Below are 16,817 nucleotides of genomic sequence, written 5' to 3' on the forward strand. Positions count from 1 at the left end.
AGTTAATAACTAACACGTGATATAATAAAAATTCTGGTAGAAGGCAACAGCACTGATTAGGACTTTTTTTTTCCTATTGAAAACTTGAGTATTCATACATTGTTAGTGGGACTGTAATTTGATGTAACCCTTGAGGAGGGCAATTTGGCATTACGTGGCAAAACTATCTGCAGATCTATCTCTGAGCAAGCAGTTGTACTTTTAGAAGGTTAAACTTATTGTATTTAGGTTAATGGTGTATGGTAAATATTTGTACTATCCTTTGATATAAAAATAAACCTCAATAAGTCTAAAAAAAAAAAAAAGAAAACTTGAATCTTATCTGAGAGTTCCAAGATTTACCAGATGTTGCTCTGTGCATACTCTGGGTCTCTCATATTTTTTCCCTATTCTGACTGGCTTTTAATTTATCAAGAGTATTAGTGGTAAGGCTTCTATCTCTTAATTCTTCATCTTATCTTCTAGATAATAAGAACTATTCTCAAAAAGTCTACTGTGGGCTGGATCCTAACCAAGACCAGTAAGCAGAGGTTCCAGAAACTTGACAAATATTTGTGACTTGGATTCAATGAGATTTCTGTTTTATAAACAGTTTCACTCTAATCCAATTCTATTTCTTAGATATGCTGAATATCCTGAAATCCTTTCAGTTGCAAGTGCTTAGGTATCTCCCCAATAAGGAGATGCTTTGTCTGAGTGGGATATCCCCATAACTCAGCTTCTCAAGGGACTTAATCAGGACATCACTTATGCCTATGCACATGGGAAGCTACTTCAAGGGTATCGTTAACTATTCTTTCAGAGGCATTTTAGTAATTTGAACGCTAACTTCTTCAAATACATTTGAAAAATCTTTCTTAGCTAATGATGGATGTTCAACTATTAATTTCAATATAACTTTAAAAAACATTATTTTATTCTCATATTTTGGAAGGGGTCACCATGATAGAAGAAATGAGTAGAGCCATCTTTGAAAAAGGAGAAATTCTTGCCATTTCAGGGAGATGTTCAGATAAAGAAAGAGGCTCACTAGCAAATCCAAATTTGACCTCAGAATAGCCCTTGGGAATCCTTCTTCTTCGTCTTTTCGATTAACCATTATTTTCTGAGGAACTTCATAAAATTGATTTCTGTTTGTTGACTGATTTTAACAATTACCTTCTATATTAGGTAGTTAGCAGAAAAGTTTTCAATATTTTAGTTGCTAAGCCAATAAACAGCCAACTGAAATATAGCTAAGGATTTTAAAAAATCATCAGATTAACTTATGCAAAACTCTTTCTAGTAGCTGCAAGATAGGAAATATAAAAAGAAATTGGAGAAATATGGAATACCAATCGGAAAGATCGCAGCACCGAAAGCCCCTCCACGTCTGCTAGACTCAGTTCCATTAAACTGAGGGAGACAATAAATCCATCAAAAATGTTCCAACCTTCTTGGAAATAATAGTAGGGATCCATGGCTATGAGCTTCAGGAACATTTCCGCTGTGAAAATTCCAGTGAAAACCTAAAGAGGGGAAGGCAGGGGGTAAGAAAAAAGAAATAATAAAAAGAAAATGCCTTTATCATTATCCTTGAATATGGCATGTCCAAAAAGCCACAAGCACCAGCCTTGGCTAAATTCTGCATCTGAGGACAACACTACCTTGATGTCCCCTGACCACTCCACATGATGCAGGAAAGTCTTCTTATTTTCCTCTTGAATGAAGAGGAAATGTTCACATCTTTGTTGCCAGAACTACCCAATTCATATTGTTCAAACGTGCAGTTAAAAAATTATTCTAAGCAATTGAAAATATCACACAGGTGACTCCTAAAGGGTCAGCAGTCGTTTGAATGTATATGCCACATTTGGGATGTTGGCCAAAAAAAGAAAAAAAATCACTCGTGTTATAATTATATTTAAAAAATACAGTATTATTCCTGATTTGACATTATGTGCCTTCTCAAACATCGACATATACTGTAAGCTTTCTTATTTTAAATGGTAAAAGCAATAGAACATTGCTAAAAGTGTGAAAAATACAAGAGAAACATGCACAGTCTCACCACCTTGCATACAACTATTATTTTAATGTCCTCCTTTTCTTTTTTTTTCTTCAAATGCACATATATTTTGTCAGAGTTGTAAACCACAGACTACATAATATTTTAGCTTTACACTTATCTTGACTTATCACGACTCATTTCACTTATCACGTATTTTTCATTTATCATGACTCCATTCATGTTGCAACACGGTCTTCCTAATTCTCACTTTTATTGCTTTTATAACATTCGATTGGGTAAATATATTCTCAAAGAATTTTCTTACTGTTGGAGACTTTGGTCCTTCCTTTTGATTTTTTTAATATGATAGTCAATAATGTAGTCATTGTTTTAGATTTGGAGCTTATTGGGTACGAGAATGACTTCTTCCCTGTGTTACCTGGCTCCCACTTTTCTGCCTTTCAGAGCACTTTGTGTTTCCCAATGCTTTCTGTACCCCTCCCAAGGCCTTAGTAATGTAACATGCAGGGAGAAAGTAAAATCCCATGAACTCCAGTTTTGACAAGACCAATACCCTCATTCTAGCTTAAGCATGTAACATACGACTATTACTGAATATTCTATTTTTAGAGGAGAGGACTTTATACGCAGCAGATTTAAAATTCATAGTAAGTTAATACTTGTAACCACTTCGTTACCAAGTTTACGTATGAAGGAGTTTGAAGAAAACTTTGGAGATATGGTCTGAGGACAGAATTAAAAATAGTGAAAAATACTTACATTACGGACACTCTTTTGAAATACACTGAATTAATGTATAGCAATAAACAGAATGACTTGATGAAAACACAACAAAATGGATAAATGGGCTGGAAATTTTTGGGGTCCATATACGTTTCTATGGTCCCCCACTTTTCTAAATTGAAGATGCAGTATTCTAAAATTGAAAGAAAATATTCCCTGAAGAGATCCGGTTAAGTTAAATCAAAGTTCATAGTGCAAGCTAAGCGTCTACAAATAGAATACCACTCTGCGTGAGGTCAGGAAAGTAGGGGCAGTGAATCAACTCCTGACACACACTTTACCCTTAGCATCAGCCCATCAAAGGTTTCTCTACATAGAAACATTAACCCACTTAACGTACACTAAGTAGAGACTGAATTTGCTGTCCCATTAGTTCTTGGTGAGCATACAGTAAGTGCTCAGTAACAAGCACGGGCTGACTGACCTCGGAATATCTATACTGTGGGAACTCTGGTTCCTGACAGAAGATCAATGACACAGTTATATGGTGCTGCCTTTCAATGGGATGAAAGGCCTCCAGGCGCCTGGTAGAAATGCCTGTGACAGAGGTCGGCACCCATGTTGTTTCAGCACATAGTGTGCTGCCCTTGTTTGGGGTTTGGGTGAAAATAAATTTGTAACTATTGGAAGGAATTAAATGGAGAAGAGTAGATTTAAGGTTATCCATTTGATGCCATTCTTCTTGGCACTGTGATATGCTTCTTGAGGAGAAAAAGGGACTACAAGGACTTCCTCAGTGGCGCAGTGGTTAAGAATCCGCCTGCTAATGCAGGGGACACGGGTTCGAGCCCTGGTCCAGGAAGATCCCACATGCCACGGAGCAACTAAGCCCGTGCACCACAAGTACTGAGCCTGAGCTCTAGAGCCCGGGAGCCACAACTACTGAGCCCGCATGCTGCAACTACTGAAGCCTGTGCACCTAGAGCCCATGCTCCGCAACAAGAGAATCCACCGCGATGAGAAGCCCGTGCACCGCAACGAAGGGTAGCTCCTGCTCTCCGCAACTAGAGAAAGCCCACGTGCGGCAACAAAGACCCAACACAGCCAAACATAAATTAATTAATTAATTAATTATTTTAAAAAAGGGGGAACTACAAGCAGCACATCAACTGTGTATAAACGTCCCTCTTGTGAATGTCATCAAATATTCACCTAAGAATTTATGTTCTAGTGCAGCAGATCTCAAAGTGTAGTCGGGGATCCCTGGGGTCCCTAAGACCCTTTCAAGGGTCATGAAATCCTTTCCCTTTTCCAACTACACATCTGTGTGAGGCCAGGTTTTCGTCCTATACTTCAACCAAAATAATATATCACGATGCATTAAATACAGAAGCAGGTAAGAGAATCTAGGTATCTTCTATCAAACCAGACATGAAAGAGATTTGCAAAAATGCCAAACAATGCCATTTCTTTTCTCAGAAAATACAGTTTTTCCCCATAAAATGTTATTTATGTAATTGTATAATGGGTATATTATTGTGATTTTAAAATAAATATTTAAGATTTTTCTTGGCTTTAATTTCAAATATGGCAAATATTAAAAGATTCAACTCTCATAAAAAAAAAAGCTCTTTATCTCTTTTTAAGAGTATAAAGTGGTCCTAAGACCAAAAAAAGATCGAGAATTCTGTTCTAATCGAATGTTCTGAATTCATGGTCGGCATATGTTTCAGGGGCCTACCGGACAGGCCTCTGGGCATAGGCCTGAGCACTTGTAATGTCAGCTCACCAGGCAAGGCCTACAGTGCCCTAAGATTGGGGTATTTCATTTGGGGCTCTGCCTGGGGCTTGGGAAGGGTGGGGAGAAGCAGCACATCTCCTCTGCCATAACTGCGTCTACAAAGCTAGGCTCATTTGGGGCCACTGGCATTTGCATGCCCCTGTCTATGCCCAGAAGGAGGCTAATCAGCTCCTGTTCTGTAGTGGATCCTCTTCCAAAGTTAATGAAATTCAATTTGATCAAAGCCCTATGTACCACAATGGAGACATGAAAAAAAAATGTGACCATGAAAAATAATGTATCCTCAGGAACTGAGTCACCCATTGGTCACAACTGAGTCGGGTGACCAACTTGGCTGGGTTTAGTACTGAGACTTGTCTGGTTATAATACTGAAAGTCCTGCATCCTGGGTCAACAGGGTGATCAACTTGAACTGGTATGCCCAGAACAGTCCCATTTTCAAAGTGAAAGTTCCACATCCTAGGAGCCCCCTCAGATCTGTGCTTACCCAACCAGGAGAAGACAGGCTCAAAAACATTTAGCAGGTAGTAAGAATTTTAAAAGAGGTATGCGTGAGGGGCTACAGGGACACAGATAAAGAAAAATGATAACCTGAAAAGAATTCCTTTTGGTTGAAAATCTAGCTAAGCTATAATTAAGAAACCATAACGTTCATGTGTATTTGGTGAAGGATGAAAATAACTTCCCATTTTTCCTTTTTTGCTTAGCTTCTCAGAAATTAAACTGACATGTTAGGCTAAGCTTTTGCCCTTCCTTCCACACCCCCTCCCCACCAAAAGCCGTTATCCACATGGAGGGGGGCCTGGTGTCAGGAACTGGAGCCCAAGCAGGGCATCTGTGCAGGAGGGCAGCTTACCATGGGCTATCAGAGCTGACGCAGGCCAAGGAGAGTGTCCACTATGGGGGGGACAGCCCACTGTCCGAGTGGGATAAGGAGGGTATTTGTATAGAATGGCTGCCCAGCACAGGATGTTGAGGCCTAAGTGGGGTGGGAGGGTGTCCACTCTGGAGGGGGTGGGGGACCCGCAGAGAGAGTTAGAGCTTAAGCAGGTGGAGACTGCAACCTCATGGGGAGGACAGCCTGGTGTGGGGTGTCAGAGCCTGAGTGGGTTGAAGAAGGCATCCATCCAGAGAGGCGGCCCAGTGAAGGGTGTCAGAGCCAAGCAGAGTGAGGAGGATGTGGCCTGGCATCTGAAGCCAGCTGCAGAGACGGGCGAGGAGAACTTCTGGGTGGAAGGACAGCCTGAGTTGGGGGGAAAGTGTCCCTGAAGACGGGCAGCATGGAGTGGCGAGTCAGCGCCTGAGCAGGGCCAGGAAGGGTGGCCTGGCATGGGGTGTCCGAGTCCGAGCAGGATGCTGAGAGCTTCTATGTAGGGGAAGCCTGGTGTGGGGTGAGGAGGGGTCCATGCAGGGGGAAGGTCCGCTATGAGACATTCACGTTCAAGTGGGGCACAGGAAACAAGGATGTGTGGGGTGGCCTGGCGGGGGATGACAGTGCCTGAGAAGTGTGAGGAGGGGTCCACGTGGAGGACACTGTGTGGCTGCTGGAGAGCCCAGCATGGGGCGTCAGAGCCTGACCAGGGGGAGAGGACACCCACGCTGGAAGAGGTAACCATGGCTTTTTTTTTTTTAATCAAATAAGGGAATATACTAAAGATGGTGGCAACCAGGTCTCTTTTCGTTGGAGAAGGAGTTATAAACATAGAAAGAGGAACACTAGAATGAATCCTGTAATGCTGGATTAGAATATGCAGTGAGCCCTGTACTGAGAGGGCCCAGTTGGGCATATTGCTTCAAGAGATCTTGACTTCTAAATGTCAGTTTCCACTAAAACAACAAGGGCTGCTTGAGAAATGGCTGATTCCAGACCTGAGACAGGAAAAATATAAAGTTAGCCTGGAATATTTCTGAGAAAGCACGGAAGCAATGAGGATGTGTTGAAAGGACACAGAAGCCACCTTGAAGGGACTCCTACTGGCCAAATCGGGAATCATTTAAACATCTAAGTACATGATAGTAATGGATTAAAACCCACTGAATGAGACTGAAAACTTTGAGTCCATACAGATATACGTAAGTAAAGGAATAAATCAAAAGTTTAATGAGAAACAGGAAATTTAGATAGCTTCAAAGTGTCTTCCTCACAAACACTTATGAATTATAAATGGAAAAAGAGTAACTGTACAGGGGAGAAGCCTGGCAGAACCTCCTTAACCAAGCGATCAAGTGACCATAGGCAGAAATGGGACAAATGCAAATCATGTGCCACTTGGTAGATGTAATGAGGAGATGACAGTCTTGCTTGTGTGACAGTCCTGCAAAAGCCCAGGAGAATGTACTTGTTTGTAAAAGCACACTACAGTATTTGAGGGTGACAGGCTGTGTCAGCAACTGACTCTCAAAAAATAGTTTTTTACCCTGTACTTGAAACTTTTCTGTAAGATTAAGATTGTTTAAAAAACCACGTTATAAACTCACTGTTGTGTTCAAATGGTTACCAAAAAAAGGCAAGAAAGGAATCATTATGTTTATCTACTAAACAATACAAAAGTCAAGTAGCTTCCCTGGGTTCACTTTCCTCTATAAAACATGGGGGCTGGATCAAATTATCTTTACTCTTCCTCCTATTTTGAACATTTTTTTCTTATGGGGAGGATGGAAGAGGCAGGGATTGCCAATTTACAGAATGCTGTTCTCATCTTCCCTCAAAAGCATCTATCTGCACGTTTGTGGACAAACACAACTCAATTCACTGTCCCAGCTGTGGGAAAAGCCTCACCGTCCAACCACAAGAGAAGGTCCTAGTCTATTTCACAAGCTAGCCCACCCATTTTTTTTTTTTTGTTCTCTTATTCTCAGGTTCAGTCAAAGGCTCTATCCAAATCTCCAAACCTTTGAGAATTCTCCTACTGAACTACAGTCATAGTTTCTAAGTACGGAGAGTACTTTTCACTAGTCCAAATACTTCTGTATAGGTTCTCATTTTTTCCTCCCAACTACTGATGACATGGTGTCATCCTCATTTTACAGATGTAAAACATTTCCGGACAGAAATCAATGGCTTATTGAAGGCTAGTACGTCCAAAACAGAACTCCTGATTTTAAACTCCACCCCTGTTCCTTGCTCAGTCATCCCCATTTCCCCCTCGGTTACCAAACTTCCCCAACCTAGGCACCATTCCTGATTTCTTTCCCTTAACCCTCATGTCCAATTCACTGGCCAGTCCAAAGTATCCTGAACCATTCACTGTTCTCCATCCCCACTGCTCATCAGATATTACTTTTCCCTTGAAAACTCTGCCCCCGGAGTGCTTTTCTTTGTAGAACTTGGTTCTGGCTGGCTTGGCTCAGGAAGTCCCTGAATATTAGCTGCTGACTTTCTCCTCTCTCCCTCTTCTTCAGTGATGATTCTGAGCAAAGCCTTCTGAGTGCTCACAACTCTAATTTAGGTTTCCTTTTTTTGGGGGGCGGGGCTGTGCTGTGCGGCATGCGGGATCTTAGTTCCCCAACCAGGGATGGAACCCGTGCCCCCTGCAGTGGAAGCAGTGGAAGGGTCGAGTCTTAACCACCTGACTGCCAGGGAAGTCCCCTCTAGATTTTCAAGAAGCGAAAAATGATGTTATTTGCTGGCCTGGTCTGAGGGCAATTCTGCTGGTAGTATGTGAAAAGCCCTCTCAAAATCCCTTGGAAATCAAGGACTGATTCTGCGAAAAGCAAGTAAAAGTAAAGACTTTGAGAAAAACAAAACACTGCAGGAAACACATCACTGCCACTACCATCAACAACAAAGTTGATCAAGTCATATTTCTCGTTACATAACTATTGGCTAATAAAATAAAGCTTATATCTATATGATATTGTTGATTGGCTCAAAATGCTGCTTGATGGCCAAGCCCCAGGGTTGGCCAATCACACAGCAAGCCACCTTCAGAGGCCTTTCAGAGACAGTTAACAGATTTCCTAGATAGTCTATGAGGGTATCCTGTTTCAAGACTCTGGGTATTTCATTGAGCTGCATATCGCAGTAGTGAGTCTGAAGTGTGTCACTAACTCAGACATAAGGATTGGAAAGATTACAGTATCACCTTGGATGTGTACTAGGGAACATCAGCTGTAAGGACTAACCAGTGTGTGTTTTCCGAATCAGCAGTCAAAATGATATTATAACGCTTCAATAGTGTATTAGGACTTAAGGTAGAAAGTATGTGTGTGTAAAAGAGAGAGAGAGAAATACCAGGCAGAGATCATGCACAAATTAAATGGTAACAACTAGATTTGACATGCCTATAGTGCAACTCCTAAGGAATAATGCAGCCAGATGACCTAGAGGATTCTTTCCAACTAACTCTTTTTTTTTTTTTTTGTGGTACGCGGGCCTCCCACTGTTGTGGCCTCTCCCGTTGTGGAGCACAGGCTCCGGATGCGCAGGCTCAGCGGCCATGGCTCGTGGGCCCAGCCGCTCCGCGGCATGTGGGATCCTCCCGGACCGGGGCACGAACCCGTGTCCCCTGCATCAGCAGGCGGACTCTCAACCACTGTGCCACCAGGGAAGCCCCAACTAACTCTTTACAGTCGATCAAAATTCAATCAACTCCTGATTTTTGTACTAAAGAAGTAAAACAGGAAATCCCCAAATTACAACTACTTGACTTCACAACACAGTATAATCTATTTTTTAAAAACTGCATACTTACCTTCTAAATAATATAAACTGATCACTTAAACCAACGTTAAAATAAATTTGGCACAGATCAACTAATGGTAGAAACTGGATGACACTCAGAAGTTGGACAGGAGGGGAAACCAGCCTAGAATTTACAGTTTCCCGTGGACAGTCCCCATATGGATAATTAACATCTGACAGCGTGGGCACATTTACCATCAGATTTAACGCCCTGAAAGAGCTCCCCTATTTTGTGGTGGTTGTTACTGAAGGTGAAAGGGGAAGTGATTTACTGGAGTCACGCAGGAAGTAACGTGGGAAACAGAATGAGGAAGAAATCCACAAGTCCTTGGCTCGGGCTCCTGAAACCAACCCACTGTACCATGCCTCCCATTCTGCAACCAACAGCTCCTAAACGACGTCTTCAAAGCTCTGCAGAAAGAGGAAACAGCCAAGGGATCACAAGAGAGCGCAGAAGCGGCGGGGCTGCAGCATAGGTGGAAGCATTTGTCTTCCAATTAACTATTACTTTCTTTTCAACTAAACTCCAGCTTTCAGTCTCAGAAAAAAAATTCCTACAGGCAAACCCCGTTCAGATGGTCAAATCAGGAGGCCGTGCTCCATCTTACCAGATTTCCTACAGCCAAGACATGTTCAAACTGTGGCGTCATAGGATGGTGCTCCATTGCCATAAACAGTGTATTCAGGACAATGCAGATGGTGATGGCCAAGTCCACAAAAGGGTCCATAACGATCAAGTTTACAATCTCTTTCAGCTTTATCCAGTAGGGGTGACACTCCCAGATGAGGAAAGTGTTGGCAAATTTATACCAGCACGGCGGGCACTTTCTCTGAGACTCTTCCAGCTCTGTAGTGAGTAAAGAACAAAGGGAGACCCTCAGTCTTGGGAAGAAAACAAAAGGGTTGGACTTGGTGGGTATCACTGCTATTAACACAAGGAAGGTGGCCAGGGAGTGCTGACTTTCCTGGGAGCTTCCCTCAGTCTTCCTTCTCTTGAAGGCAGGGAGGAGGCGTGACCAGTGCCAGGTCACATCCCAGTTAACAAGGATCTAGTTATAAACAAAACTCAATCCACCCGTTTGGGAAGCATAGCGACCCTGGTTCGACTGGCTTCCACACTCACGAGTGTGTGATCTCAGGCAAGGTACTGCGTCCTCTATGCTTCCGTTGCCTCATCTAAAAGGGCACTGACTTGCAGGCTATAGGACTAAATGAATCCTATAATCCTCCTCCATTGCTTACAGGTTAAGTGGTTGATAGCAGACAGCACAGGGCCTGGCACAAGCAAGGTAAGTCCTCAATAAACGGTAGATATTTTATTACACATGGTATCATTAAACTATTTATTATCAGAGAAGCAGTCAAAAGCACACACACTGAAGCCAGACATATATGGGCGTAACCAGCAATTGCTGGTTAATCAGGCAATTGCTAACTGTGGGCCTTTGAGTAAATTACTTCAGTTTGCTGTGACCATTAAATGAGCTAAAACATATATAAAGTGCCTCAGAACACTCTAGCATACAGCAAGTGCTATGAAAGCATTTGCTATTGTTGTTTATTTTCTTTACAGCAGAACCAGCACTGTCAACCAAGCTACCACGCGGACCGTCTGTCTTAGGTTCTCAAAGATGTATGAGTTCACAATGTGAGTTTGCAATGCAGTCAGGAACAGAGGCTGCATTCCTTCCCTTTTGCTCCTTCCTTCCTATTTCTCATCTCTGCTCTCCTCTTTCTCCTTCTCTTGCCCTTTCACCCTTTCCCACTCTCATCCTTTCTTTCTCTATCTCCTTCGTCTCCCCGTCCCTCAGTCTCTTTCTTCTTTCCTTTTTGTTTCTCTCTTCTTTTGTCTTCTCCTCTTCGTCTCTTTAGTCTGTCCCTCTTTTAAAAGCAGGATCCATTTTTTCAAACAAGATCTTATGTGACCCCCAATATGTAAAATAGACAAACCAGGAGCTGCTCTAGTTTAGGCAGGAAGAAGAGCTTGGAGTCCAGGGCAATCCAAGTCTTCCTTCCCTGAGGTACTACCCCAGGGTCCTAGGACTCTGATAAACCCAGACTGACAATCACTGTACTCGATGAGCTCTAAGGTCGTTTACAAAGCAAAGACTAGAAAGGACAATTAGACACTAAAGGCAGAGAGCCATTCAGCTCCAACAATCTAGGCGTGAGGCCCTCAGTAACAAAGCCCTCCTCAAATTAAGTATGAAATACAATAGCTAGCATCACAAAAGTCCAAGGACCTTGATCTGGAAGGATGTTCTTGAAGAGGTGTAACTTTGAAAACCCATCTGCATGATAATCCTTAGAGGCCAGGTCTTGGCTCTGCGGGGTTGGATATAACTGCATCCGCTACCACCCTGACCCCACTCAAATCCACTAACAAAATCAAATCATTCAGGGAATAGAAAAAAAGTTTCCCAACATTTCACGAAGAGCAAGATGGCTGCTTTAAATCAGTCTACTTTCCCTTTTTCCAACCAGCCGGATGGTGCCCATGGTGATGGCTTTATTTTAGATGGGGTGTTTTGGTTGGGCTTCTAATTGGCTCCCTGGTTGCTAAGATAATGGTTGCCTTGGTTTTTCAGATTTAAGGGCCACAGTAAGCGACACGTGGGAGTCTGCGTGGGAAAGGAAGTCTGTGAAGAAAATTTGCTTTGGTTTCTTCCTCATAGAACTCCCTCCCTTCCCAAGGTAAATTTAGTCTTCTTCCCAAAAAAGAAAATTGAAAAGGTTCTCTTATTTCCATAAATTCTTATAGGACATATTTGGAAATCTGGTTCCGTTCCTTTTTTTATCTCCCCCTTTCTCCAAATGTCTGCTGTTCACCTGCACGTGGAGATTGAAGCAGTGGACTGTTCACGTTTCTAACAGTTGACACAACTGTAACGTTTTACAAGGAACAAGGCTCCGAGTCCTTGCCAGACAGACAAGGGTAGGGTTTCCCTACCCTATGGGGCACCAAAAAGGGATACTAGACATCTAGTATCCCTCCCATTTACTGAGAGGGGAAGATCCTCAGGATACTTGTTTCCGTTCCACAAAAACTAAGACAATGTGGAGCCTTAGGAGCTAGAAGAGACCAGTTAGGTGAATAAGGTTTATAAAGTGACGCACAACTCTGCACACCGTTACTGGCCCTACACACCCAGAACAGCAAAGTCTGGGCGAATGTGTTAACATATGGGGGTGAGATGTCCAAAAGTTTGTGAGGCTCCCCTTAGTTTGCTCCTGGACATTTTCAGAGAGAACCTTGGGGGCACTCAACCCTGGGGGCACTGGGAATTGTAGTCTCAACCTTGGGGGCACTGGGAATTGTTTTCAGAGAGGGCCTCATGATTCCTCCAAGATGGTGGCCTTTGTAGACCAGGAGGTTTCTGAAGCCCAGGGCTTCTCCCAGGTCAATTCAACAACGTGCTAGGCACTGGGACTACGTTGATGAACAAGAATCGCCACCCTCACAGAGCTTATAGCAGCACCTGGAAAGGCAGATGCCAGGTAAGTAATTGCACTGACACTTTTGAAACTGTTTCACCTGAGAATCAATAATGCTAAATACCATCACTGCTTCCTCATTCTTACTTCAACTCTCTCCCCTTCTCCCATAGCTTTACTGCTTTGAGGAGAAGTAAGACCACATTACTCTCTGCCGACACCCCATGCCCCGTCCTCTGAAATATCCCCAAAGCTTATGGCTCTGCTGACTGTGAATTCCGCTGAGTTTACTGGATCCTGGTGAGCATGCTCGCAATAGGGTAGGGGTGAGGCAGAACAGGCAGGATTATCGCATTATTTACAGGATTCTGGAATTCTCCACTGTGGTTTCTAAACCATTAGACAAGAAGCCCGCTTCTTTGGATTAAAATAATGTCAGAGTTTCCTAACGGAAGGCTGAAAAGCAGAAACAACTATTCATTCAATGTTGGCTTTCCATGTTGTAGCCATTGTTAAATACAGAGGGAACAGTGGTTAAATAGGAATGGATCTTTCTTAATGTCCTTTAATTCTCTCACATCATTCAGCTCCAGCCATTCATTGTCCTTTGATCACAGAAGTTCTATCTCATCAGCTTTAGCAAAGGGAGTCAAATCCTAGGAGACAGGATGGGAGGATGTGTGAGCAGGGAAAGGCAGGACAGGTACTAAGGCCTCTGAAAGGAACCCTGGAGCCCCAGTACTCCTCCCCAATTCCAAGCACAACAAAATTCAGTTCAGTACACATTTTTTGAGCATCTACTTTTGCCAGACCCTGCGCTAGGCCACCAAGATAACCAATAAATCAATGTTGCATCGCATGGTTAGTTCTCCTGCTCTGATGTTTTTACCAGGAATAAAACAGGCCTGTTGGAGGTTGTTTGTTTTTCTTTCTCAACTGCTACAGATACTCAGAGAAATCTTGTCTTGGTCTCCAAGTGAAGAATAAAATTTGCTAAGGTTCTTAAGCTAATATTGATATATCTTATCTTGGAATTCTTATGATCTGCAGTTACTTACCTGTTATTTCAAAGTATAAACTATAAAGCTTAAAGATGTTCTATTAGACAATGACCTCGGTGGGAATTAAAGAAAACAGGACTAAATGAAGCTGTTCAGGAGCTGAAAAGTAGTTAATTCAGTATTCTTTTTACGTGATACATTCTCAAGATTAGTCTAGGTTTAGTCTAACTCCTTGCCCATATGTGCAGATGTTGAGTATTCCAGGGGAGTTTCGGGTTCCCATCTAGGGATTCTCCTTTCACCAGAGATGCCCCTGCCTCTCTCTCTCTCTCTCTCTCTCCCTCCCTCTCTCTCTCTCTCTCTCTCTCTCACACACACACACACACACACAGACTAGAAGTGGTGTGTGGCTTAAACGACTCAAAAAAAACCCCCAAAAAAACCCTTGTTCCAAGGACACCAGAGTAATTTGAGTCTCCTTATCTCAGGGACTCTGATTATTACTGGGTTAGCCTGGGTGTGTGGATTCTGAAGAACGGCAATCAGGAACAGTACGGATCTATAATGGGACAACTCAGCTAAATCAACATGAATCAGATGAAGAAGAAGCATGCAGAATCAATCAGAATCTTGTGGAAGAAAACCTGGTCACTGAATCTACTGCCAAAGAAATCAAGAGAAGCCTGGCATACAGACCACAGTCGGACAGAAAGCAGACAGTTGTGAGGGAACTGCAGTGCAATGGGAAATCCTCAGCTGCTCCTCAGCAAGCCAGGCTGTGTCACGGAGGAGCCACCTGCTACTGAGTTCAGGCTCTGATGGCTACGCTGCTGCAGGCACGCTATGATTCAACAGTGGCTGCCCTTCCCCCGGGCACAGAGCGCCAACGTTGGAGGGGTTTCAGCTTACCTGTTCACACGTGCAATATATTTATGGATATATGGGGGTGTTTAAAGCGAGGCAGAATTAGGTATAATCACAATGCACGGTACATTTGTCCTTAAGGGAAAACCAAAAGATCTGTAAGTAGCTAAAAAGGAAAAGAGGAAGGTGAGTTTTGTGGTTGAGGGCACGAGGGGGGTTCCATCATTTTCTGTCATCACAGTTCTTCCGTCTCTGTTCCTCTCTGCCTCACGTCACCCTACTGGCTCCTCATGGCGATGCTTACAGAGACTTCTTGAGGTCCTCTAGCTCACTCTTATGTTGTTCCTTCATACTTCTTACCTATCTGTGTACAGTGCTGGCAGCGGCTTTGAAGTCCTTCCTGGATTCTCTGCATGTAGATCTGAAATGCTGGTTTCTATAACCAGCAGACTCTATTCCTAAAGCTCAGAGACAATTTTTGCGAAACTCAGACCAAGGGACTATATTTATATTATCACGCACACTACATATTTATAGCTCAGCAGCTTGGACCAGCATCACAAGGCACATACCTTCTACCAGTGTATTTGTAACAACGCTCAGTATACTGTTGATCCTGTCCTTCCGCCCATAGGAGGCCAATTGGTCCATGGAAACCAAGAGAGATCCAGGGCCTTTCTTCTTAATTTCCAACTCGGTTGTAGCCTGAAAAAAAAAAACAAGTTGGGTGAGTAAAGTCTTGTAAACGTTAAGGCTGGGCCTTACCGGATGTAGGCTAGAGTGAACGAGAACATATGCTCTTCCTTAGATCTTATTACTTTGATGCTACAATCCTATTCACCTCAAGAAGTAGAATGAAACGAGCTGGCCATGGATCACCCTTAGCTCCACAGATGACAAGACCAAGTCGTTTAAGTGCGTATAAAATCTACAGTGAACCCAAGAGTCTGGCTGGGATCCAAATACCTCATCTGCTCAATGTAAGCATAGAGTAGAAAGACCAGATCCCCTGGGAAAATGCCATCAGAAGTAGACCCTCTTGTCCTCCTCTCAAATCCACAGCATTTGGCTAGAATTGGACCACATGATAAAATAAGTCAAATTCACCTGTATGTGAAATTTCACGAAGGGCCAGGTCCCTGATCACACTGAGTATTACAGACACAGTTTCCTTCACTTGTAGGAGCACCATCGTTCTACCAAAGTGTCACTTCCAAATGTCAAACCTAGGCCTAACTGAACGTTAGCAAGTAGAAGTTCTACTCCAAATCTCCTCCAAGCCACTGCAAACAAGAATGGTAGGTTTTGCCATCTTAATTAAACACATTGCCTCATATGTCTTTTTACATTTATCTTGCCTTTTTACATTTTTATTTTATGAGTTAACCTGAAATTTTCAAATTCCCAACCAAATAAAAAGGGCAGAAAACACCATCACACTGTTAAACAAAATAGTTTTTACACGCTCCTCCTTGGGCGATACCAGCATGGTAGATCACGGCAAAGGGTTTCTGAATGTCCCTTGCTTGCGCTTTTTGTGCCAACCTGAATACTTTACATCAGATCAAGCTTAATGGGGTGGCTTAAAACCTAGCTTTCTAGTAACCATGCTGTCCACTGTAACACGTCAACCATATAAACTTAGCTGCTCCTTCCATGTGAAGGTAAGAGGACAGAGACAGTCACCACAGGACAGGGAAGACATGTGTTTGTATGAAGCTAGAGAAGTATCTGTCTGATCAGTGACAGAAAGTTTTGAAAAGAAAATAATCGTCTCTGGAGAGTTACATCAGAAAGCCTTCCTATTCTTACATATATTTAGATTTTAAGAACTGTACTGAAGAAAGTTCCTGGCAGATTACAATTTATCCCATCATGGTGTTTTATCAAATAGTTCCACTGATTCAGAGATTTGGTTTACCTTAGGGTTCTGTTTGTTTTGCTTTGTTTGTTTGGCAGAGCTACAGAAGAAATGGAAAAGAAAAAGAACTGGTTTCCTTGGGAATTCCTGGATGCACTACTATACAAACATTTGTATTTGTAAGAATGACTTAACCATTAGCTCAGGTCATGATACAGTATATTTCTTTGAGAAATCACTTTTTGCTACAATTCCCAGCCTGATATTCATGACATTTAATAAATGAGATTAAACTACTATATTTTAAAAATGACAGGACTTCCCTGGTAGCGCTGTGGTTAAGAATCTGCCTGCCAGTGCAGGGGACACGGGTCCAAGCCCCAGTCCAGGAAGATCCCACATGCCACGGAGCAACTAAGTCCGAGCGCCACAACTAC

The 16,817-nt window shown here is 42.7% G+C and overlaps 1 protein-coding gene across 1 annotated transcript in view; it reads right to left on the minus strand.

The window, feature by feature from the left end:
* Window positions 1–16,817, minus strand: part of SCN8A (sodium voltage-gated channel alpha subunit 8) — a gene marked incomplete at its 3' end in the record, with an annotated part of 175,754 nt that overhangs the window by 31,965 nt on the left and 126,972 nt on the right. Inside the window, exons 13-15 of the mRNA XM_081248591.1 lie at window positions 15,092–15,224; window positions 9,828–10,066; window positions 1,335–1,508 (exon numbers count right to left, since the gene is read on the minus strand). Of these exons, the coding sequence (XP_081104717.1) occupies window positions 1,335–1,508; window positions 9,828–10,066; window positions 15,092–15,224 (546 nt within the window). The remainder of the gene's footprint in view (window positions 1–1,334; window positions 1,509–9,827; window positions 10,067–15,091; window positions 15,225–16,817) is intronic.

Source organism: Mesoplodon bidens (assembly GCF_964165515.1).
Source record: "Mesoplodon bidens genome assembly, chromosome: 11".
Lineage (NCBI taxonomy): Eukaryota > Metazoa > Chordata > Mammalia > Artiodactyla > Ziphiidae > Mesoplodon > Mesoplodon bidens.